Source organism: Tamandua tetradactyla, chromosome 15 (assembly GCF_023851605.1).
Source record: "Tamandua tetradactyla isolate mTamTet1 chromosome 15, mTamTet1.pri, whole genome shotgun sequence".
In the NCBI taxonomy this organism is placed as follows: Eukaryota; Metazoa; Chordata; class Mammalia; order Pilosa; family Myrmecophagidae; genus Tamandua; species Tamandua tetradactyla.
In genome coordinates, this window is record NC_135341.1 from 87,059,394 (window position 1) to 87,085,778 (window position 26,385).

The window sequence follows — 26,385 nt, forward strand, 5'->3', positions numbered from 1 at the left end:
AACTGATTGTGCCAATTGCAGAAGAAGAGGGAACAGCCCCAAACAATAAGATCACTGGTGGCTGTTGGACAAGTTGGTGTGGCAGGTGCCATCTGCATTCTTGGAAAGTCTCTGGCTGATGAACTTGCCCTTGTGGATGTTTTGGGAGATAAACTCAGAAGAGAAATGAAGGATCTGCAGCACGGAAGCTTGTTTCTTCAGACACCTAACATTGTGGCAGAGAAAGTTGACTCTGTGACTGCTAATTCTGAGACTGTCATGGTAACTGCAGGAGTCCATCAGCAAGAGGGGGAGAGTCGCCCCAACCTGGCTCAGAGGAATGTTAATGTCTTCAAATTCATTATTCCTCAGATCATCAGGTGCACTCCCAATTGCATCGTGATTGTAGTTTTCCAACCCAGTGGCTATTCTAACATACGTTACCTGGAAACTAAGTGGATTACCCAGGCACCGTGTGATTGGAAGTGGGTGCAATCTGGATTCTGCTAGATTTTGTTAGTTTATGGCTGAAAAACTTGGCATTCATCCCAGCAGCTGCCATGGATGGATTCTGGGAGAACATGGACACGCAAGCACAGCTGTGTGGAGCGGAGTGAATGTGTAAGAGTTTCTCTCCAGGAACTGAATCCAGAAATGGGAACAGATAATACAGTGAGAACTGGAAGGAAGTGCATAAGATGGTTGTTGAAAGTGCCTATGAAGTCATCAAGTTAAAAGGATATAGCATCTGGGCTATTGAATTAAGTGTGGCTTATCTGATTGAATCCATATTCAAGAATCCATCCAGGATTCGTCCAGTGTCAAGAATGGTGAAGGGGATGAGGGGATGTATGGCATTGAGAATGAAGTGTTCTTAAGCCTTCCGTATATCCTGGGGGCTCGGGGATTGACCAGTGTTATCAAACAGAAGCTGAAGGATGATGAAGTTGTTCAACTCAAGAAGAGTGCAGATATCCTCGGGGACATCCAGAAGGGCCTAAAGAACCTGTGACATTTGAGTTCTGTGCTGTAGAAATTTAAGAACTGCAGTGCGATTAACCTTGAGTCACTAGTTATCATCCATGTACTTGGATCACAGTTTGCTTGTATCTTCCTAAATATGTGAATTTGGGCCACAGAATCCAAGCAAATGCTTGACTTAATGCTTGCAATAGCAGTCCTTGAAAAAATAAAATTAACTATCATAGTGTGAGAAAAATTGAGGTTGAAATAATTTCTTTTTAATTTCTACTAATGGAAAATTTCAAATATATACAGAATAGAGAGAATTGGACAGTGAACTCGTACGTATCCCCCACCAAGTTTCAACCGCTATCATCATTCTACCCTCCTTTTCATCTACATCCCCACCCAGTCCCCACCACCTGCCTGATGACGACGGTGCAGGGTGACAGATGTAAATTCAATACTTTCAAATGCACAAGTCTTAGCTGAACAAACTTGAGAAATGGGTATACCTGTATAAGCTGTACTACTGCAATAGAGAACATTTATATCTCCTAGGAAATTTCTTTCTCCTTCAATCTGCTGGATAGCCCGCTATTTTCCTGAATTTTTTCATCTTAGACTAGTTTTGTTCTAGAGTTTCATATGCATGGAATCATATTGTATCTACTCTTCCCTTCCGTGTTGGCTGCTTTTGCTGAGCATACCGTCTAACAGATTCATTCATGCTGCTGTGGGTATTGACAGTTTAATCCTTTTATTGCTGAGTCGTATTCAGTCATCTGTAAACACCACAATTCGTTCATGCATTTTCCTATCAATGCTGATTTTGGTGGTTTCCAGTTAAGGGCTATTATGAATGAAACTGCTCTGGACATTTCTGTACAGATCTCTTTATGGACATGTATTTTCATTTCTCTTGACTAGCACTTTGGAACGGACTTGCTAGGCCAAGAGTACATATAGATGTTTAACTTTATAAAACTATTGAAACTTTCTCCAAAGTTGTACCGTTTTACACTTTTCCCATGACAGCAGTGGTTGCCCCACAGCCTTGACACCATGTGGTGGTGCCAGCTTTTAAAGCTACCCTGGGGGTATGACAGCATCTCCTTGTGGTTTCCATTTACATTTCCCTGATAAAAAATGATACTGAGCACTGTTTCATGTACTTTTTGGCTATCCTTATTGAACAGAAACACTGTTCAAGTGTTTTCCACATTTTTATATGTATTAGATTGCCTATCTTTTATTGAGTTGTATAAATTCTTTATATATTCTGGTTACATATACTTTATCAGATATTTTTGCAAGTATTTTCTCCTACTCTATAGTTATCTGATTATCTTTCTAACATCTTTTTATAAGCATTAGTTTTAATTTTGATGAGATTTATATGGTACATATATTTTCATCCTTCTGTTTTCAACTGATTTGTGTCTTTGAATTTCAAGTGCTGCTCTTTTAGATAACATACAGATGGATCTTGCTTTTTTCATCCATTTTGATAAGCACTGTCTCCTAATTGGAATATTTAATATTTTACATTTAATTTATTCAACAATATGCTTGGATCTAATCTGCTATTTTGCTATTATTTTTCTATTTGCCTCAAATGTTCTTTATTCCTATCGGTTCTTCCTTTCGTGCCTTTTCTGGGTTAGCTGAAAATTTTAGTATTCTATTTTAATCCTCTTTTAGCTCTGTACCATTTTAGGGGGTGCTTTAGGGATTACTATATGTATCTTTAGCTTATCACAATCTAATCAGAGTTACTTTTGTAATTTCTCATGTCTTGTATGTGTGTGCACCACAATATACTTCCATTTATCTCTCTATCCTTTGTTCTTTTGTTGTCATTTGTATTACATCAAACACATTATATATTCCACAATAGTGTTTCTTTTTTATGTTGTTTTGAACAGAGACATGTCAAGAAATTAAGTGAAGAAAAGAAAATAATATATCGCCTTTTATATTTACCGTCTCTGGTGACTTTCATTCCTTCCATTACCTTAGTGTGACCATTTGGTATCATTTCCCTTCAAATTGAGGAACTTCCCTCAGTATTTATTGTGGTTCAATTCTAAAACTGTCTTTCAGAAATTTATAGTGTTTATCTGAAAAAAAATGTTTATTTCACTCTCATTTTGGAAGATTAGTTATAGAATTCAGGGTTAACAGTTATTTACCAGCAATTTAAAAATGTTCCTCCATTCTCTTCTAGCCTCCATTGTTTCTGATTAAAACACAGTTGTCAGTCATTTTTCCTCTGTATATAATTTTCTGTCTGATTGATTTCAAATTTTTGTCTTTATCTTTAGATTTCTACAGTTTAATTATAAAGCACCTAGGTGTGCCTTCACTTCTGTTTATCTTGTTTAGGGTTTGTTGACCTTCTTGCCTCTATCACTTGCTGTTCTTCACTGAATTTGGGTTGTTTCCAGCCATTATGTCTTTCATTATCTTTTTCTGCCCTATTGTCACTCTCTTCTGGGACTCAGCTGACACGTGTATGAGACCGTCCGGCACTGTCATGCTGCTCTGCGATGCTCCTTCCCTTCAACCTCCCCTCCAGTTTCTTCACATGGACAATTTCTACCCAAGTTCACGGACTCTTCTGGCATCTCCAGTCTGTTTGTAAACCAATCGATTCAACGTTAAATTTCAGATCTATAGCGTTCACCTCTAGAATTTCCACTCTGTTAGCTTTTTATATAACTCCTATTTCTCTGCTAAGACTATCTTATCTGTTTAATTGTTGTTGGTATATTTCTCTTTAAGTCCTTATACTTATTTATAAGTATGCTTTAAAGTGTTTAATTGCAACATCTCAGTCATCTTGGGGTTAGTTTTTATTGACTGATTTTTTTCTTGAATATAGGTCACTTATTCCTGTTTCTTCATTTCCAGGGATTTTCTATTGGATTCTGGACATTATGATTGATACATTAAAAAGACTCTATTGCATGTGTAGAATGGTATGATCTCTAAATGTTGGGTTAATTTCTTTTTTTCCGTTAATTAAAAAAAAAAAAAAAGACTCTAGATTCTGTTATGTTCTATGAAAAATGATTTTTGTACTAATGGGCAATTAACTTGTCTGGACTCAAACTCCAAAGCCTGTCTCCCTGGCAGAGGGCAGCAGCTGTACTCGCCACTCAGTTCTTTCAGTTGTCAGGTCATGCTTTTTTGCCAGGCCCCCTGGGATTGCCTTCATATTTCTGTAATGTAGCTGTAGCCCATAGATTTGGGTGGATCTTACATATGGATTTTGTGCTTCAACATTTCTGAAGCTCCCTGCCTTCCAGACATCTTCCCAAACATTCTGGCTGCTCTGTCAGTTCCAGATTCTGTCCTCTGAAGAATCTCAAGCCAGTATTGTTGCACTACTGCCCAAGACAGGAGTCGGTTAGGGAGTGCCTAGAGGCAAAAGGCTCCAAATTTGCAAATCTCACTCATCATAATTCATCTTTCAAAAGTAGCAGTTTCTGCCTGCTTTTGGTAATTCTCCAATGCTTTCAGATAGTTGTTTTTGCTTATATATTGTCCAGATTTTATAATTTTTATCTAAGGGTGGTTTGTTTGGCCAATCTATTCTACCACTACCATAAGCTGGAAATTGTACTATTTACTTTTCAACTTCATATTTCAATTGAATTGACTGCCTATTAAATGTTAGTACATTTATATTTCTTTAACTACAATTCTGGGTTAAAAGTTCCCCACCAATTCTTTTATTGAACTTTCTTCATTAATGAGTTATTCAATTCTTCTTTTGATTGGATTTTATCCTCCTTTTTGTTTGCTTGTTTGTTTTTTGTTTTTTTTATTTTTTTTATTAATTAATGGAAAAAAAGAAATTAACCCAACATTTGGAAATCATACCATTCTACATATGCATTCAGTAATTCTTAACATCATCACATAGATGCATGATCATCGTTTCTTAGTACATTTGCATCGGTTTAGAAGAACTAACAACACAACAGAAAAAGATATAGAATGTTAATATGGAGAAAAAAAATAAAAGTAATAATAATAATAGTAAAAAAAAAAAAACCTATAGCTCAGATGCAGCTTCATTCAGTGTTTTAACATAATTACTTTACAATTAGGTATTATTGTGCTGTCCATTTTTGAGTTTTTGTAACTAGTCCTGTTGCACACTCTGTATCCCTTCAGCTCCAATTACCCATTATCTTACCCTGTTTCTAACTCCTGCTGAATTCTGTTACCAATGACATATTCCAAGTTTATTCTCGCATGTCGGTTCATATCAGTGGGACCATACAGTATTTGTCCTTTAGTTTTACGCTAGACTCACTCAGCATAATGTTCTCTAGGTCCATCCATGTTATTACATGCTTCATAAGTTTATCCTGTCTTAAAGATGCATAATATTCCATCGTATGTATATACCACAGTTTGTTTAGCCACTCGTCTGTTGATGGACATTGTGGCTGTTTCCATCTCTTTGCAATTGTAAATAACGCTGCTATAAACACTGGTGTGCAGATGTCTGTTTGTGTCTTTGCCCTTAAGTCCTTTGAGTAGATACCTAGCAATGGTATTGCTGGGTCGTATGGCAATTCTATATCAGCTTTTTGAGGAACCGCCAAACTGCCTTCCACAGTGGTTGCACCATTTGACATTCCCACCAACAGTGGATAAGTGTGCCTCTTTCTCCGCATCCTCTCCAGCACTTGTCATTTTCTTTTTTGTTGATAATGGCCATTCTGGTGGATGTGACATGATATCTCATTGTGGTTTTGATTTGCATTTCTCTAATGGCCAGGGACATTGAGCATCTCTTCATGTGCCTTTTGGCCATTTGTATTTCCTCTTCTGAGAGGTGTCTGTTCAAGTCTTTTTCCCATTTTGTAATTGGGTTGGCTGTCTTTTTGTTCTTATTCAGTTGAACAATCTCTTTATAAATTCTGGATACTAGATCTTTATCTGATATGTCACTTCCAAATATTGTCTCCCATTGTGTAGGCTGTCTTTCTACTTTCTTGATGAAGTTCTTTGATGCACAAAAGTGTTTAATTTTGAGGAGTTCCCATTTATTTATTTCCCTCTTCAGTGCTCTTGCTTTAGGTTTAAGGTCCATAAAACCGCCTCCAATTGTAAGTTTTATAAGATATCTCCCTACATTTTCCTCTAACTGTTTTATGGTCTTAGACCTAATGTTTAGATCTTTGATCCATTTTGAGTTAACTTTTGTATAGGGTGTGAGATATGGGTCTTCTTTCATTCTTTTGCATATGGATATCCAGTTCTCTAGGCACCATTTATTGAAGAGACTGTTCTGTCCCAGGTGAGTTGGCTTGACTGCCTTATCAAAGATCAAATGTCCATAGATGAGAGGGTCTATATCTGAGCACTCTATTCGATTCCATTGGTCGATATATCTATCTTTATGCCAATACCATGCTGTTTTGACCACTGTGGCTTCATAATATGCCTTAAAGTTCGGCAGCGTGAGACCTCCAGCTTCGTTTTTTTTCCTCAAGATGTTTTTAGCAATTCAGGGCACCCTGCCCTTCCAGATAAATTTGCTTATTGGTTTTTCTATTTCTGAAAAATAAGTTGTTGGGATTTTGATTGGTATTGCATTGAATCTGTAGATCAATTTAGGTAGGATTGACATCTTAACTATATTTAGTCTTCCAATTCATGAACACGGTATGCCCTTCCATCTATTTAGGTCTTCTGTGATTTCTTTGAACAGTTTTTTGTAGTTTTCTTTATATAGGTTTTTTGTCTCTTTAGTTAAATTTATTCCTAGGTATTTCATTCTTTTAGTTGCAATTGGAAATGGGATTCGTTTCTTGATTTCCCCCTCAGCTTGTTCATTACTAGTGTATAGAAATGCTACAGATTTTTGAATGTTGATCTTGTAGCCTGCTACTTTGCTGTACTCATTTATTAGCTCTAGTAGTTTTGTTGTGGATTTTTCCGGGTTTTCGACGCATAATATCATATCGTCTGCAAACAGTGATAGTTTTACTTCTTCCTTTCCAATTTTGATGCCTTGTATTTCTTTTTCTTGTCTAATTGCTCTGGCTAGAACCTCCAACACAATGTTGAATAATAGTGGTGATAGTGGACATCCTTGTCTTGTTCCTGATCTTAGGGGGAAAGTTTTCAATTTTTCCCCATTGAGGATGATATTAGCTGTGGGTTTTTCATATATTCCCTCTATCATTTTAAGGAAGTTCCCTTGTATTCCTATCTTTTGAAGTGTTTTCAACAGGAAAGGATGTTGAATCTTGTCAAATGCCTTCTCTGCATCAATTGAGATGATCATGTGATTTTTCTGCTTTGATTTGTTGATATGGTGTATTACGTTAATTGATTTTCTTATGTTGAACCATCCTTGCATACCTGGGATGAATCCTACTTGGTCATGATGTATAATTCTTTTAATGTGTTGTTGGATACGATTTGCTAGAATTTTATTGAGGATTTTTGCATCTATATTCATTAGAGAGATTGGTCTGTAGTTTTCTTTTTTTGTAATATCTTTGCCTGGTTTTGGTATGAGGGTGATGCTGGCTTCATAGAATGAATTAGGTAGTTTTCCCTCCACTTCAATTTTTTTGAAGAGTTTGAGGAGAGTTGGTACTAATTCTTTCTGGAATGTTTGATAGAATTCACATGTGATGCCATCTGGTCCTGGACTCTTCTTTTTAGGAAGCTTTTGAATGACTAATTCAATTTCTTTACTTGTGATTGGTTTGTTGAGGTCATCTATGTCTTCTTGAGTCAAAGTTGGTTGTTCATGTCTTTCCAGGAACCCGTCCATTTCATCTAAATTGTTGTATTTATTAGCGTAAAGTTGTTATAGTATCCTGTTATTACCTCCTTTATTTCTGTGAGGTCAGTAGTTATGTCTCCTCTTCCATTTCTGATCTTATTTATTTGCATCCTCTCTTCTTCTTTTTGTCAATCTTGCTAAGGGCCCATCAATCTTATTGATTTTCTCATAGAACCAACTTCTGGTCTTATTGATTTTCTCTATTGTTTTCATGTTTTCAATTTCATTTATTTCTGCTCTAATCTTTGTTATTTCTTTCCTTTTGCTTGCTTTGGGATTAGTTTGCTGTTCTTTCTCCAGTTTTTCCAAGTGGACAGTTAATTCCTGCATTTTTGCCTTTTCTTCTTTTCTGATATAGGCATTTAGGGCAATAAATTTCCCTCTTAGCACTGCCTTTTCTGCGTCCCATAAGTTTTGAAATGTTGTGTTTTCATTTTCATTCACCTCGAGGTATTTGCTAATTTCTCTTGCAATTTCTTCTTTGACCCACTCGTTGTTTAAGAGTTGTTTAAGGCCCCCAGCTTAGGTGAACCTGATCAAAGCGCTGGTTGTTCATTTTTGCCCCGGCTCCAAGGGGGCAGGACTGACAGAAAAAGGGGGGAAAAAAAAGGAAACAGAGGTTTTTGTGTCTGTGTATCTACAAAGGCTTGACTGCCTCTGGATATAGCGGCAGGAATTTTCAGGCTGCAACTGCCCCAGGCATAGGCAGAAGTGAGCTCTTTTGGGGGCTTATCTGGAGCTTGTGCCTTCCCCAGGGAGGGGTGAAGCCCAACTCAGGTGGAATCCCTCCATCAAGGAATTCAGATCCCAGGGCTTGGTAATTTGAAGCCATTAAAACCAGCCTACAACCTCTCCTCTGTCTCCACCACGCCCCCAGCAGGGAGAGTCTACCAAAGTTAAAGGTACCGCATCATCTTATGCTGGTGGGACCTGCAGTCAGACAAGCGCCACACACAGGGCAGGATAAGAAAAACAGAGTCCAGAGACTTCACAGGAAAGTCTTTCAACCTGCTGGGTCTCACCCTCAGGGAAAACCGATGCAGGTGACTCTTTCCTCCTGATAGGAGGCCAGTTTGGTCTGGGAAAATCTGGCTGGGGAATATAATATCTAAGTAGACCCTCTTAAGTGTGTGTATGGGGGGGGGGGGGAAGGCACCACACAAGCAGGGCAAGAAACAAGAAAACAAGAACTGAAAAATTCTCCTCTGTTAAACAAAACTTAAGCTAGAGGTCCAGATAAAGCTGAACGGAATGTCAAAGAACAGATAGACAACAAATTCATCCAGCAAGAAAACCCTAGATAAAAGAAGGGAAAGCAATCTCCAGAATAAACTAATTAAGGTAATTAAATGCCTAGATGCCAGCAAAAAGTAACAAATCACACTAGGAAAATTGAAGATATGGCCCAGTCAGAGGAACAAACCAACAATTCAAATGAGATACAGGAGCTGAAACAATTAATTCAGAATGTACGAACAGACATGGAAAACCCCATCAAAAACCAAACGAATGAATTGAGGGAGGATATAGAGAAGGCAAGGAAAGAACAAAAAGAAGAAACTGAAAGTATAAAAAACAAATCACAGAACTTATGGGAATGAAAGACGCAGTAGAAGAGATGAAAAAAACAATGGAAACCTACAATGGTAGATTTCGAGAGACAGAACATAGGATTTATAAACTGGAGGATGGAACATCTGAAATCCGACAAGAAACAGAAACTATAGGAAAAAAATGGAAAAATATGAGCAGGGACTCAGGAAATTGAAAGACAATATGAAGCACACGAATATACGTGTTGTGGGTGTCCCGGAAGGAGAAGAGAAGGGAAAAGGAGGAGAAAAACTAATGGAGGAAATTATCACTGAAAATTTCCCAACTCTTATGAAAGACTTAAAATTACGGATCCAAGAAGTGCAGCGTACCCCAAAGAGAATAGATCCAAATAGACATACTCCAAGACATTTAATAATCAGAATGTCAGAGGTCAAATAGAAAGAGAGGATCTTGAAAGCAGCAAGAGAAAAGCAATCCATCACATACAAGGGAAGCCCAATAAGACTATGTGCAGATCTCTCAGCAGAAACCATGGAGGCGAGAAGACAGTGGGATAATATATTTAAATCACTAAAAGAGAAAAACTGCCAACCAAGAATTCTATATCCAGCAAAATTGTCCTTCAAAAATGAGGGAGAAATTAAAACATTTTCAGACAAAAAATCACTGAGAGAATTTGTGACCAAGAGACCAGCTCTGCAAGAAATACTAAAGGGAACACGAGAGACAGATACGAAGACAGAAGAGAGAGGTGTGGAGAAGAGTGTAGAAAGGAAGACTATGAGTAAAGGTAAAAAGAAGGAAAATAAGATATGACATATAAAACCCAGAAGGCAAAATAGTAGAAGAAAGTACTACCCATGCAGTAATAACACTGAATGTTAATGGATTAAACTCTCCAATCAAAAGACATAGTCTGGCAGAATGGATTAAAAAACAGGACCCATCTATATGCTGTCTCTAAGGACATGAGGCCAAGGACACAAACGGACATTTACACACCAATGTTTATAGCAGCATTATTAACAATTACCAAGAGATGGAAACAGTCAAAATGTCCATCAACAGACAGTTGGCTAAAGAAACTGTGACATTTACATAAGATGGAATATGCTGCAGCTGTAAGACAGAATAAAGTTATGAAGTATGTAGCAACATGAATGGACCTTAAGGACATTATGCTGAGTGTGATTAGCCAGAAACAGAAGGACAAATACTGTATGGTCTCACTGATATAAACTGACATTAGTGAATAAACTTGGAATATTTCCTTGGTAACAGAGACTATCAGGAGACAGAAATAGGGTGAGATATTGGGTAATTGGAGCTGAAGGGATACAGATTGTGCAACAGGACTGAATATAAAAATTCAGAAATGGACAGCACAATACTAGCTAACTGTAATGTAATTATGTTAAAACACTGAATGAAGCTGCATGTGAGAATGATAGAGGGAGGAGGGCTGGGGACATAAATGAAATCAGAAAGAAAGATGGTAAAGATCGAGATGGTATAATCTAGGAATGCCTAGAGTGTATAATAATAGTGAAATGTACAATGTACAAATTTTAAAAATGGTTTTGCATGAGGAAGAACAAAGGAATGTCATTATTGCAGGGTGCTGAAAATAGATGATAATTAATACTTTAAAATGTCACCTTATGTGTGAGACTAAAGCAAAAAATGCTTATTTGTTACAAAATTTATATTTTGACTAGAGCATTTCCTAATATAACTCATGTAGATAGTTTGATTGAATGTCATAAGTACTTGGAATCTCAGGTAGGACATGAGACTTTGTTGGTTTGTCCACAGTGATGCCCCGATGAATCCCAGAGTGATTTGATCAGTGACTGGAAAAGTATTTGCAAGCCCCCTTCGGGGAATGGTGAGAGTGGGGAGAAATTCAACTTCCCCAAGTTGAATTCTTGATATTCTCACAAGCAGTGTGGACAACCAAAGCTACATGCTGAGCCCCCAGTTTTGGGGTTTGTTCACATGAAACTTAACCCCACAAAGGATAGGTCAAGTCTACTTAAAATTTAGGCCTAAGAGTCACCCCCAAGAGAGCCTCTTTTGTTGCTCAGATGTGGCCTCTCTCTCCAGCCAACATGATGAGCAGTCTCACCACCCTCCCCCTCTCTGTGTGGGACATGACTCCCAGGGGTGTGGACCTTCCTGGCAATGTGGGACAGAGATCCTGGAATGAGCTGAGACTCAGCATCAAGGGACTGAGAAAAACCCTAGAATGAGCTGAGAATTAACATCAAGGGATTGAAAGAACCTTCTCAACCAAAGGGAAGAGTGAAATGAGACTAAGTGTCAGTGGCTGAGAGAGTCCAAACAGAGTCGAGAGGTTATCCTGGAGGTTATTCTTATGCATTAAGTAGATATCACCTTGTTGTTCAAGATGTAGCAGAGAGACTGGAGGGAACTGCCTGGAAATGTAGAGCTGTGTTCCAGCAGCCATGTTTCTTGAAGATGATTGAACAATGATATAGCTTTCACAATGAGACTCTGTGAATGTGAAAACCTCGTGTCTGATGCTCCTTTTAGCTACTATATCAACAGAAGAGTAGAACATATGGAATAAAAATAAATAATAGGGGGAACAAATGTTAAAATAAATTTAGTTTGAAATGCTAGTGGTAAATGAAAGCGAGGGGTAAGGGGTATGGTATGTGCAATCTTTTTTTTTTCTCTGTTATTGTCTTATTTCTTTTTCTGTTGTCTTTTTATTTCTTTTTCTAAATCGATGCAAATGTTCTAAGAAATGATGAATATGCAACTATGTGATGATATTAAGAATTACTGATTGTATATGTAGAATGGAATGATATCTTAATGTTTTGTTTAATTTTTTTTAATTAATAAAAAAAGTTTAAAAAAAAATTCTGCAGTATGAACAGGAAAAAAAAAAATCTCCCCTAGTAATATTGATGTGTTAAGGTCTCCTGTTATTATCTCCTATTATCAGTTTCCTATACCTCCTTGAATTTCCTATATTTTCTGTTCATGAAGGTGCTTGATATGTTTGCTATTTGTGCACAGATATTCGTGCATGTTGTATCCTCATTGTGAATGAACGCTTTTAGCATTTTACCAAGGCCTTCTTTGTCACATTTAAGGCTTTTGGGCTTAAATCCTACTGTGATGTCAGCATTGCAAATCCTGCTATCTTACTGTTTCCATTTACCCTGCACACCTTTGCCCATCTCTAGTTTTTAGCCTTTTAAATCACTTTAAGTATCTTTTTTACACAGTATATGGTCATCTGTTTTGTGAGCCAAAGTGATAACTTTTTTTCTACAGGTGAGTTAAGCCCATTCAGATCTATTGGTATGATTCTTATGTTTGGTTTCAAATCTGTCATATCACTTTGTGTTATAATTATTATGCATAAATTTTTATTTGTTGTATTTCCTTTTCTACTTGAAGTTTTCTTTACTCTGTTGTTAAAAAAACTTTCTCTGGTATTTATAAAGGTATGTGGTTTTATATTAGTGGTTATCTTTGCACCTGATACCTTTTTAAAATCTATCAGTCTTCTGTTTTCTTTATTCTTTAACTATATGGTTTGTCAATTTTTATGGTGTCCTTTGACTCGCACCTATTGCCTATTCAAAAATCAATGAGATTACTCAACTTTTTTTTCCTCTCTCCTTTCTCCTTTCATTTTTGAAACCATAAAACATTTACATATTATTCTTACATCCTCTTCCCCACCTTAGTTTTGGTCTTAGCTCTATAATTAAGTACATTAAATTTCACCATGAGTCTTTCTGCTGATGTTATCATTTCATCTCTGAATTGGCTGCTCAAGAAAGGCTCATGGGCACCGTATACTTTGAGTTCTTTCACATCTGCAACCATTTTCCTGTAGACTTAGAATTTGAAGCCTGTCTGGAAATCAAATCTTTGGTTCACACATTTTTCCTTGAGTTTCTTAAAAATACAGCGCCAGAGTTGCCTTGTTTGGTGTGTGCTTTTCAGATGTCTGATCCAAGTCTAATTCTCTTGGCTCTATAAGTTAGTTGTTCTTTTTGCCTAAAGACCCTGAATTACTTTTTTCCCTTTAACACATTAAACTGTAATCGTTAAGTCTAATTGTTTTGCCAGCATATGTCTCAGGGTTGATCATGGTAACTCAGTCTTCCCAGGTACACGGTAGGCTTTTCAACATGTCGATCCGTGTCATTTACTCCTGGACAGTCTTCTTGGATTACACTTTCAAATATCAGTTATCTCCTGGTTTTTCCTTCTTTTAGGAAATTACGTATAAATTGGGTCTTTTTCTTGCCTTCCATTTCTATCTCCAATATCTTTCTCTCCTCCATGCCCCCATTTCTCTTCTTTCTTTCTCTCTCTCCTCTCTGATCCTTTCTATCTCCCTTTTCTCTCTTTTCATTCTCTTATTTGTCTTCCCGTTTTACTTCAAGACCCCTCTTTGGATTTTCATTTGAATCAGTTCTTCCATGGGTACTTTATAGTTTAGCACTCATTTCTGATGATTTTGACCTTTTCCTCCATTTCTTCCCTATGTACATCAGCTCCTGTTTCATTTCTTTCTGTGTTTTTCGTTCATTTATCCTTAGTTTTTGAATTCCAGTTGCAACTTTTTTTTCTATTTCCAAATGCATTTTTTGAGGATATTTAATTAAATTTGGAGTTTTATTTTACAAGTTTCCTCCCTTTTCTGTTTCTTTTTTATTTATTTATTTATTTTTTTGCGGTGGGAGAGAAGATATTGTTCAAGTGAAGTATCTTGACTTTTTATTCTATGACAGTTTGTATAAATGAAGGCTGCCTGTGCCTCTGCGTTTTATGGACAGGGTTGACAATTTGAGTGATTTACATGAGTCTTAGTTCAAAACATCCCTTCTGTCAGTTTAGTGAAGGTTTGTTTTTTATTTGGTTTTAGCTAAATGGCTTATTTTGAGGGATAAGGGAAAGGAAAGGGTTTTGTGTCCTGCCATTTTTTACTTTCTTTGGTCTTGGAGGAGGGTAGCAATCACTCCACATTTGTTTCAAGTGTTTGATGCATGTAAGGTAATCAGCAAATGTTGATTAAATTATTGAACAGATAGAAGATTATAAATCAACATAACTACCCATGTCATAAATTTTAAGCCCCTCTTGGCACCTGCTAAAGTGCCTGAAACTTTCTAAAAGACAATGCTTACTAGACAGTACCTAGCTGAAGCAGCTTATAAGATTTCTTCTGTGACTCATGATGCCTTCTTGTTTCGCTTGCTTCAAGCACAGCCCAGGTATAAGGACATGAAAATATGCAAAGACATAGTCTTAAATGAAAAGAGCAAGTTGCAGGGCAACACGAGTGTATGACCCCACGAACATTTCTGAAAACCTGCTTGTTAAGGTGCACGCACACAAGAAAGGACACAGGGCTCTGCAGAGCACCGGCCCGGCTACCTCGGGAAGGGACTAGACCAGGAGAAGGCGCGTGTTGATACAACCGCATGTGTATTCATAGGAAAGCTTCACATTTTTACTCTATCAATGTCCCTATTTGAATTTTTACAAATATGTATATGAGCTAAAGATTTCCTGATTTTTTTATGGTGTATTGATGGCTAAGTGGCATTTATTAGCTCTCTGTTTGCCAAGAACCACTCTTAAACTTTAGATCACAGACATAAAGGTCTATAAAGCGCCTAGCACAATGCCTGACGCGGGCACTCAGTACACGCGCACTATCGCCATGGCTGCGGTGACTGTGTGGGGACAGTACCTCCTGCGTTTGGTTCGGCAGCAGAGAATGTGGCCATGAAGCCGGTCCCAGCCGTGTTGGCATCAGACATCATCTGCACCATCATCTTGTTGCCACTGGACACCAGCGCGCCAGGCCGGAACGTGCCGCAGAACCGCCCAATGCGCTGGCCGCCCGCGTGGCCGCTGTACACGTCCACGAAGTCATAGCGGCACAGGTTGTCACTCTCCAGGTCTATGAATCGGAAATTGAGGACAACCACCTTTCCCTCCGGGACCTGCCAAGAAAGGGGCACATTGGAAACCAGGTCATGAAAACCACGCTGCAGGCTCGCTTCCAGCCCGTTCCCAAAGCGAGCGATGAGTGCAGGGCTGTTCCTGCCCTCGGATCTCAACCAAGCTGCAGAAAGCTTTTAACGTCTCCCATCCCTAATAAAATGTAGACGCTCATTTTCTTTTGACAAATTCCACAGTTCTCTGGGGTACACGATCTTACTCCTTAAGAGGTTATCTCAGTAAAGCTCTAAAGTATTGGGTCATTCTTACTGATAAGTTTTTGCTTGCAAAGCACACCAGCCCTGATTGGATCTTAGCATACAGTTGTATATTCTAAAATGCCATGGCACCAGCGGCATTGCTGAGCAAAAAAAAAACAAAACACATTAGCAATGTCATTTCTCACAAATAGCACAACAGGACAAGCTCAATATATAGAATGTTCTACGAAGTTTGGATGAGGAGATTATGTAGCAATTGTGCAGTTAACTTAAAGAAAGCTGATCCAATTTGGGTCCTTGGATAATCCGAATCAGCTACCTATAGCTGATTTAACCTATATTTATTAAATTAACTGAGTAATTACTGAATCATCCCTTCTAAAAGTGACTGAGTCTTTTTGTTTGTCTTCCACATAAAAACTTCATATACCATGGAGCTTTTAAACACAATGCACTAATAATGAACACGATAAGCTTTCAGTTTCTCTTAAGATTTTACCATAATTTCCTCATGTAATTCTTATGATGCCTCTCTCCTTGTTCCCTGAATAAGTAGGGAAAAAAGGCACAAAAGCATGTAGTTGGCTCAGGTTACAAAAGGCCCATTTCCTTCCTAGTTCACAGTCTTTTAATGTTGAGTCTTTCAGTCAAAAAGCCTTGATCGTATTTATTTCACCCTTTCAACTAGATGAGACCCCCCACTGAATAGTATAAGAATTTCATTCTGTAAAAGCTTATCTTTGACAAAGGTCAGAGGTTTAAAAAAAAACAACCAAAACGGTGGTCAGTTTGCATTTATCTTAATTAACTGTCTCAGACTCAAAGGTCAATGGATGCTTTAAAATGAAGACATCCCCCCGTGGGTGAGTTCAGTTCCATGAATCTCTTTCTACAGCAAGATGAAGTGTTTCACGGGACTGTATAACACAGCGTGCCCTACCGCAGACGAAGGGCTGTCATTACAGTGCTGGTACAAGCCTGTTCTTTCATAAAATACAACAAATACATGGCACGAATATAAGGTGTTAATAATAAGGTGGCATATGGGGAAAAGACACCTAATGTAAACTGTGGGTGACAGTGAATAGTCCTATTTTAAGAATCTTTAATGAATTGTAGCAAAGGTAACTATTCTTTTTTAAAAAGCACAATTATGAAAAAGTGCTATCCTCAATTGGAACTCATGTTCCACGCCAGTGCAAGGGGCTGCTGGTGGAGTGGTGCGTGGGAATCCGCATTTTATGCATCATTGTTCTGTAAACCCCCAACTTCTCTAATACAAAAAAAAAATTGTTTTAATGAGGTGTTGCTGTGCTACTTGCCTTCTGTGTCGACAGTCAAGCACAGATACACACGCTGTGGTATAAACCACGGTGGGGAAGTCCTGGGGCAGAGGGATTCTGGCTTTGCCACGGTTGTATCCACTTACTGGGAGCTTATCTTAGTGGTGTGAATACCTGAAGCTTCAAAGTCACAGCCTAAGAAACTGACAGCAGAAAATACAACTTCATTTTGAAAAATTCTCACTGAGATATCGATTGCAAAGTGTTTTCTGTTTTGGTTTGGTTTGTTTTTTTTGCATGCAATCTCTATTGATCCCATGATCAGAATATTAACAAAAAGTGATACCACATCTGTAATCCTACGTATAAGCAAGCATTCCTGGCCAAGGAAAAACTTCAAACTGAAGTAATTTAATTTGTCTTGTCTTTGGATGAATAATGACTATTTGTGTGGCTGTAGGGATAAATTGCATAGATGGTAATTCAAAGCAATGAAACTTGGTGAGGTCACCCAGAGAGTGGATGGGTACAGATTAAAAAGGGAAGAGGACACACTAGAGTCATCTGAAGTCAAACCAACAATAGAGACTGGGTCAGTAAAAACAAAAACAAACAAACAAACAAACAAGTCTGAGGCAACCGAAAGGGACGAAAGGGACGGTGCTCAGAGGACCAGACGGGGGAATGTATGAGGAAGGCCGGGTCAGCTGAGCTAAGTGCTGCCAGCCAGTCCGGGAAGGCGAGGGCTGAGAAATGGGCCGTGGATCTAGTAACCCAGAGGTTTAGCAAGGTCACTGGTGTAGGGACAAAGCCCAGATAAGAAGGCAGAAGGGAAAATGGGGTGAGAGGAATTAGCGATAATGAATAGGGACAAGTCCTTCCAGGAGTTTTGGCTTTATAGGACAGGGTAATGTGGTGGCAGCTGGAGGGGAGGTGGGTTCTAGAGAGGACTATTAAAATGTCTGTATGCTGCTGAGAATGATTCCTTAGAGAGGCAAATCTAATGACGTGGGAGGGAAGGAGAGCTGGAGCAGGCGAGAGGGGAGCTGGTCTAAGGCTCCGAGGGGGCTGGCCGCAGGAGAGCGGTGAGCGGAGGGGAGGTGGGTGCAGGTGGGCTGTGGGGCGGGGGCAGAGGGCGCATGGACTGCCTCACCTGACTGCTCCTGCGTTCTCTGTGACACAGGAGACTAGGTCAGCAGTCCCAAAGGTGGGTGGGGAGGGGCTGCTGGGAGCCTGCAGTGGAGGAGGAGGTATGAAACACGGGTCCGGGAGCGGGTGAGGGGGACGGCGGCAGGAGTCCCTGGGTCCACTCGAATGGCAGGAACTAAATGCCAGCACTCGCTGCGGGCTGTGCTTGTTTCCCCAGCACGTTGGGCTCTCTGGGGGGGTGCAAGCTGTGGGGAGTGTGGGGTGCAGAGTGGGGCGGGCCCAGTGAGGACCTCCCCAGTGAGGGGAGGGAGGGCAGAAGAGGATGTAGGCAGGGCAATGAGCCTGACGAAGGCCGGTGAGCCTCAGCCAAGTGAGGACGGAAACCAGGGCTCGGTGGGACAGGTGGGCTCCCTCATCCCTTTGCTTCCATGGTAACAAGTTTACCCAGTTCTCAGACACTCCTCACCCACGCGCATGCCGTGAGCCTTTCCCCTTCAGCTCGGGATTCTTAAGTAACCAATCAGTACCAGCTAACTTACAATCCTTGATTTGGAAACGTGAATCCTTTACTCGAATCTACACCCATCCGATCATAACAGACCCCTTAGAATCCTTTATTTGAATGCTTGCTAACCAATCGTAATATGCTTACATTAGGTCTCAAACGCCACCGCCGTTTGCTTAATCCCATAAAAGCCCTGAGCCCCTGTGAGGCGGGACGGCTGTGGCATGCCTCCCGCCTCCTTGCACAGCCGCTTTGCCCTAAAGCTTTCTCCCTTCGCAAACCCCAGGGTCACGGGATTGGTGTCTGTGCACATCTAGCAGTGAGCCCTGCTCGGCAGCACAGCTGTGCATAGTATATCACTCTGTTTTTGTGTTGGTTTTAAAAATTAATCAAAACGGGACAATATTTTATATAACTCTACAACCTTTCATTTCCTGGGTGAGGAAAAAGGGGAAGAAATAAAAATCAAAACACAGTGCTTTGTATGCTATTCCTTCTACCTGGAACAGTTCCCCACTCCTTCCCTTCTCCCCCCAGTGCACAGGCCTCTGGGTCCAGGCCACCTCCTCCTGGAGGCACTCATGGGCCACCTCTTCCTGGAGGCATTCCCAGACCACCTCCCCCTGGACATACTCCCAGACCACCTCCTCCTTGAGGCACTCCCAGACGACCTCCTCCTGGAGGCACTTCCAGACCACCTCCTCCTGGAGGCACTCCCAGACTACCTCCTCCTGGAGGCATTCCCAGACCCCCGAGAGCTCCACCCGACGAGTACCCCCCTCCTCGCTTCTCTGGAGATGGGGCAATGCAGCCCACTAACTTGCTCACAATGTTGTCTCTGAAAGATCAGGTTCTGGGAGACAGAGCCCTCCTCTCATCCTGGCACAGGGCTGGCCCCAAAAGTAGAGGTTTAACATCATAAATATTTGCTAACTGAATAAATCCATTAGGTGCTAAATGAAAGCAGCAGCAAAGTTCTCTGCACAAATCATGGACTAGGAATTTACAGGGCAGCTCTGCCTCTCGTGTTCTGATACCCTCACCTCATCAGGCAGACAGCTCCAAAGACAGCTTTCTTCCCCAAAGAAGACACAAATCCCTCTGGGAACTGTATTTCAAATCTCTTTGATTTGCAATCAAATGCTAACACTTACTGCAGAAACTCAGTTAAGTTTCTTTTTTTTGGTGGCAATACAGGCAAAGCTGCTGTTGTGTGAGATCACAGCTACACCGGGATGCATGATCCGCCCGTAGAAAAACAACACTGCATTCACGTTTTCTTCCCATCCGCAGCCCAGTCCCGCTGAGCCAAATACTGCTGACTCAGCGCCCTCAGCTCCCACCCCCGGGCCCTGGGGGTCCAGTCCCCCCTGCTGGGGCCCCTGCTGGTGAGTGGGGAGACTGTGTTTTAAGTGATACTTTGCATTTTCAGGATACCATGAGCAAAATGCAAATACGAGGCCAGCTTCTTCTGTGTGGAGTATGTTTCTGCAGAAATGGTAACGCTCCTCTGTGACTGCTTTTTCTCCCTTAACACATCACTTACTAATTTGAGTGAAAAGGTCTGTTTTCACTCAGCACGTCTGGTTTCTTAAAAATCACCATACTAATCTATGTTTTCCCTCTTGTACAAATGGTTCTTTGGGAAAGCGTGTTCTAAATTGCAGGCCCACTCCCCACCCCAGCCCCTGTCCTGGGGCTGCGTCCCGGCCACCAGGACATGGGTGCAGGGCACCCACCCCTCCCGGGCAGGCACAAGGGGCCCACACAATCCTAGGGTCTCCCCACAGGGCCCTCAGGGAGGAGACCGGGAGGCACAGGGGACAGCAGCGCCGGCAGGGGAAGGGCCACCCGTGAGGAGCTGTGAGCCACCCGACACGGGCGCCGGGGGCAGGACACCCACGGCAGGGCTCGGGTCCCACCGGCCAGCCCTGGGCTGGCTCAGAGGCCACGGGGCGTGTTGTTACCTCTGGGAGCCCCCCCGAGAGTGAGCCCCTAGAGCCCCCCAGGCCCACAGGGGCAGCCGGGGTCTTCAGGGATGGGTGCTGAGGACTTCCCGTGAGTCGGGCAGTCAGAGCAGCGGCCGCCGAGACAGGCTGATGCCTCAGGACGTGTGACCACGAGGGGGCCGCGGCATGGCCCACGTGCGAGCTGGACGAGGAGGCAGCAGCTCACTTTAGAGGGACGTAAGCGACTGGAGCCATCACAAAAGTGAGAAAATTCAGGGTCACTGAGGTATACCCTGTCATTTCCATGGCCCCTGCAAAGGGGTACCAGCACCATGTCACCACTGTACCACGTCACCACTGCACCACCATACCATGTCATCATGTCACCACCATACCACGTCACCACCACACCATTTCATCATGTCACCACTGCACCACGTCACCACCACACCATGTCATCGTGTCACCACCGCACCACGTCACCACCGCACCATGTCATCATGTCACCACCACACCACATCACCATGTCACCATGTCACCACTGCACCACATCATCATGTCACACCACTGCACCATGTCACCACCACACATGTCATCATGTCACCACCACACGTCACCACCACACCATGTCATCATGTCACCACCACACCACGTCATGTCACCACTGCACTACCATACCATGTCATCATGTCACACCACATCACCACCACACCATGTCATCATGTCACCACCACACCATGTCACGTCACCACTGCACCACCATACCATGTCATCATGTCACCACACCATGTCACGTCACCACTGCACCACCATACCATGTCATGTCACCACCACACCACATCACCATGTCACCATGTCACCACTGCACCACATCATCATGTCACACCACTGCACCATGTCACCACCACACATGTCATCATGTCACCACCACACGTCACCACCACACCATGTCATCATGTCACCACCACACCACGTCATGTCACCACTGCACCACCATACCATGTCATCATGTCACTGCCACACCATGTCACCATGTCACCATGTCACCACTGCACTGTCATCATGTCACCACCACACCACATCACGTCACCACATCACCACCACACCATGTCATCATGTCACCACTGTACCACGTCACCATGTCACCATGTCACCACCGCATCACATCACCACCATGCCATGTCATGTCACCACACCACCGCACCATGTCATCATGTCACCACCATACCACATCACGTCACCACGTCACCACCGCACCATGTCACCACCACACCATGTCACCACATCACCACGCCACCACAGCACCAGCTGTCTGTGGCTGGTCACTGGGGACCAGAGGGCAGCCAGGAGCCCCTTCTGCTCACTGGGCTGAAAAAAGAAGCAGAGCTCTGGGCTGAAAACTTGGCTCTGAAATGACAAGACTCTGGGCTTTAGGCGCGGCTGGGGGCCCCTCGGGAACGTGGGTGACGGGACTGGGATCTGCCAAGAGGAAGCACAACTGGAGAAACTGTGAAGGAGCAAACCCATGGCCCCACCCGTGCCAGCCAGGCCGGCGGTCTATGCCTGAGGTCTGGGAGGGCGGGGACGCGGAGTGTGACTGCAGAGCACACCTTCCACAGATGCGTGTCCTGAGGGCGCGAAGACCCGCGGCGGATGTCAGCGATGACAAAGGCTCTGCACAAGTTACAGATCCTCTCGACTTCCTTCAGAAACGGAAATTCACTAGGTAATTCTTTGTCAAGCATGGGTTCTGTTGTTAGCTGTTGGCTTATGAAAGGGTTTACTGCAAAATAAAACAGTTCGACCATGCAATAAAGTAAGTGGTTGTAGATTTATACCAAGCAATAAGCGCCAGAGCCACTCTAGCAAGGATTTAGACGACTCTCTGCACGCACTGCAGGGTCATGCAGCCCCCGCGTCCCCCATCCCCAGGTCCCAGGGGAGCTGCCAACTGCTGGCTTCAGGCCCGCACCGGCCATGGCCACGGAACCGGCATACACGCGGCTGCCGGGAGCGGCCACTGGAACACTTGTCCCTGGCACCCAACGCCAGAAGGACGACGCGGACAGGGCTGAGCCGTCCTGGGTGGTGAGTGCGCCTGGGTGCTGCACAGCGGTCGCTGTATCAGGAAAGGGTGGAGCGGGACAGCGTGGACCCCGCAGGCTCAGACAGGACCAGGCGCTGAGAGGGCGCCCTGAGCCCCACGGGGCACATGGGGCCTTTGGAGTGCGCTGGGGCAGGGGGGGCAGCGAACAGTGGGGCTCCACCAAACCCGCCCTGGTTATTCAGAAAGGATAATAGTAAGAGTAACACTTCTCTTAAAACATTAAAAACAATCTGTGATAAATGCTAAACTGTAGGCGAAGTGGGGTGACAGGTGTCCACGGGGCTTCAACGGGGCGCCCCGCACCCTGGCCTCGCTCCCCCAGGCCCCCCGTGCCTGCAGCTGCCCTCCTGGCCCACCAGCCCCAGGTCGATGAGTGGCAGGATGAAGGAACAACAGAGGGGCTTCCTGTTATCTGCAGGATCCACTCCAAACTCCTTAGCGTGCGAGCCTCCCCCTGTTCTGACACTCATCCTCCAGCCCCTGGTCTCTTAGGGGTGCATTAGCTAGGGTTCTCCAGAGAAAAAGAACCAGCAGGAAATATCCGTAGATATGACATTTATAAAAGTATCTCACGTAACCATGGGAACATAGGCTGCGAGCTGGCAGCTCCAGTGAAGTTCTTCAACAAACTGTCAGCAGAGGCTGGCTGGACAACCATGGGGACGGAAGAGTCCAGAATCCACAGGGCAGGCTGTGATGCTGGCGACTCCAGCGAAGGGTCTGGACCAACTCCACAGGAGAGGCTCGCCAGCCCAAGCAGGAAGAGAGCCTGTCTCTTCTGAATCCTCCTTAAAAGGCTTCCGGTGATTAGATTGAGCATCACTCATTGCAGAAGACACTCCCCTTGGTTGATTACAAATGGAATCAGCTGTGGACGCAGCCAACGTGGTCATGATTTAAGTCCACAGAACGTCCTCACAGCAGTGGACATGCAGCACCTGCCTGACCGGACAACCAGGCACCACCACGTGGCCAAGCTGACCATGAACCTGACCGTCACAGGTGTCAGACCCCCGTCCTCACCATCTCCCCCCAAGCCCACACAGGCCCACCTGCATCCCTTGCCCAGAAGTCTTTATACCCGTTACACACTATTGGCTCGCACCCCAAAACCAAAGTCTAGGGCCAAACACCTTCTCCAGGAACCACCCGCCACCCTCACTCACGTCCAGCACCTGAGTGAGGACATGGCCCCCTCTGCTCGCAGAGCCACCTGTTCTCCAGCATCCGCAGGTGCCCAGGCCGCGCCCCACCCCTGCCCGGGGGGGCCACTCCGCGCCGACTCACCCCTGCCCGGGGGGGCCACTCCGCGCCAACTCACCCCCTGCGTCAGAGGCGCGGGCAGCAGCAGGGCAGGCTCACGGCAGAAGGGTGATGATGCGACAGTGGAGGCGGGGGAGGTGCCTACCTTCATGTCACACATTTTAGACGCAGATCTGTTGGCAGTTTGGGGACTGTCTGAGCCATTTGATGATTTGTTCTGCAAACCAACAAGTACTGATTAAATACCAGCTGCCGGCACAGCAGCAGACATCGCTATGGGATCACACACAAACTCCAGGGGTCCCCTGACCCAGAGCCCAGCAGCGCCCCTGGAGGGAGCCCGAAGCCCGAGCACACCTGTCCCAGGCAGCCCCGTTAGGGTTGTGTTCCGTGGGAAACGAGCGCAGGTAGATCAGACAGGATAAAGAAATCCTGGCCAATTTCTTTATACCTTCAAGAAAATGGAATAAAGTACTTGCATCATTTTACGACATTCTTTCAACTCTCCAGAAGTTGTCCACTAAAGTTATTCTAGAACAGGGCCAGGAAAAACGTGGCTGGGACAGATTCTCGGAAAGTCCCTCTTCTGAGCCAGTCGCGCCTGCTGCCGGCCCGTGAGACCCGGGGAGACTGACATACACCCTGGGGGCCCAGCGGGAGGGGCCCTCTTGCTTGGTACCTTTATGTCAGCAGCACCACAGAACACATGACAATTAACTTCTTTTCCAAAAGCTTTTATAGGATAGAGCTGCTTCCTAGTCAATGAGCTAAGAAAAAAATCTGAAATAAATTCTCAAGAAAATACTTTCGTAATCTGTAATTTTATCTGTTAAATCTGTAATGAGTCAGGATTGCAAAATTATACTGATATTCTTACTAGGAATGAAATAAAAATTCCTTCCCTTCTGGGATGAGAGAAATCTCAGTAAAGTAATTAAAACATTTAGAACAGAACAGATGCAAGTGTGAGCATCCAAATTCTCACGTATGAGTAAGAAGCGCAATTACACGGGGCCTTAGGGTGCTATGAGAGAGCAGCTAAAACTGCTCTACCTTCAGATTTATAGCTTATACCCTAAAGCAGCACTACAAGGCGTTAGTGGGAAATAACCGTCCTTGGGTCTCTTCCCACCTGTGAATCCCACTCCCTCGCTTTAAATGTTTCAGCTGTTTCCTCTGGAATTGTGCTCCCTGACCCTTAAAAACATGCTGTTGCTGCTATTTCTGGATATATTCCTTTTAAAATTTAACTCTTTACCTACGATCATTTCCCTTATTACTCCATCAAAATTCTGGTTTAATCAATGTTCAGGATTTCCAGGATTTTAATAGAAATATTATCCACTGCTGAGCCAAGCCGTCACATCTCATGTAACTAGAACTGTACAACCAGCTAATGACTGCCTTGTTCTTTCAATGTGTTTGGCTTTCTGAGCACTTTTACTCAAGCCCCTGCCAGTAATGACCAGGCAAACTGCCTTCTCCGTGGCTGCATTCTCAGAGACATCTGTCCTGGAGCCTCTGCCCTCTGCCCCTCTCCGTCCAGGCGGACTGGCCACTCTCAAGGCTGGGGCCGGCCGGGGGCTGGACCTCGCCGCCCAGGGAACCCCAGGGGACTTCTGCATCCATTTCTTTCTTGCTTTACTCCCCCCTTTGGCTGGAGCTCCTTCTTTTACAGTTTTCTTATACGGGTGTACACAGATTAAAAGTCTAAGACCTTGCATATTCAAAAGCATCTTTATCCTGTGCTGACACTTACCTGCCAGTTTGGCAGTGTACAGAATTAAAGCTTCAGAATACTTTTCAACAGAATCCTAAAGGCATCATTTCACTGCCTTCCAGCTTGCAGAAGACTGAGGCTGTTCCTTCCCCTATCTTTGGGATTTTTCTCTCCTCTGGAAGCTTGTAGGAGCTTCTCTTCTAGCATTTAACAAAGATGTGCTTTGCTATTTGTGTTTTTTTCATTCATTGCATTGAGTATTATTTCTTTGGTGATTCCTCCTCTGCATTCTCTGTTATCTCTTTCTAGAACTCTTAAGAGGTTGGGACTTTCTGGATATCTCCTCTAATTTTCTCATCTTTACTCTCCAACATTCCGTCTCTTCTCCTTTCTGTCCTACTTTCTGAATATCTTCTTCAACTTTGTCCTCCAGCCCATCTATTAGTTTTTTTGGTTTCTACTCTCAAGTCATTAATTTCCAAGAGTCCTTCTTATTCTCCTTTGCTCCTGGTATCAGCATCCTATTTTTATTTTACATGAACAATATCTTATCTCTCTGAGAAGAATGGGATCACTGTTCTGAAGATTTCTTCCGCTGCCTCATCCCTCTTCCCTTGGAGTGTTTGCTTCTGATGGTTTATTTGGGGCTCTGCATTTTTTAGGTGAAGGCTTGCCTGGACTGCCCACTAGTGCTCGGCTGTCCACTCCCTCGGGGCTAGTGCCACTTGCCTGGGCCTCGGTGGCACGGCCTGCCGGGGGCCTTGATGGGAGACGGGCTGGCCTTGCCCGCTGGGACCTCCGGGGCTCAGGAGGTCTTCCCTGGGCAGCCGTTTTTCCTAGAGCCTTGGACGCCCTGC

General features: G+C 43.3%; 1 protein-coding gene and 1 pseudogene across 1 annotated transcript in view; one reads left to right on the forward strand and one right to left on the reverse strand.

Annotated features, from left to right (window-relative positions):
• Positions 1–26,385, reverse strand: part of PCOLCE2 (procollagen C-endopeptidase enhancer 2) — an 82,791-nt gene that overhangs the window by 30,339 nt on the left and 26,067 nt on the right. Inside the window, exon 3 of the mRNA XM_077130316.1 lies at positions 15,078–15,333. Coding sequence (XP_076986431.1) covers positions 15,078–15,333 — 256 coding nt within the window. The remainder of the gene's footprint in view (positions 1–15,077; positions 15,334–26,385) is intronic.
• On the forward strand, positions 84–991 carry LOC143657685 (L-lactate dehydrogenase B chain-like; annotated as a pseudogene).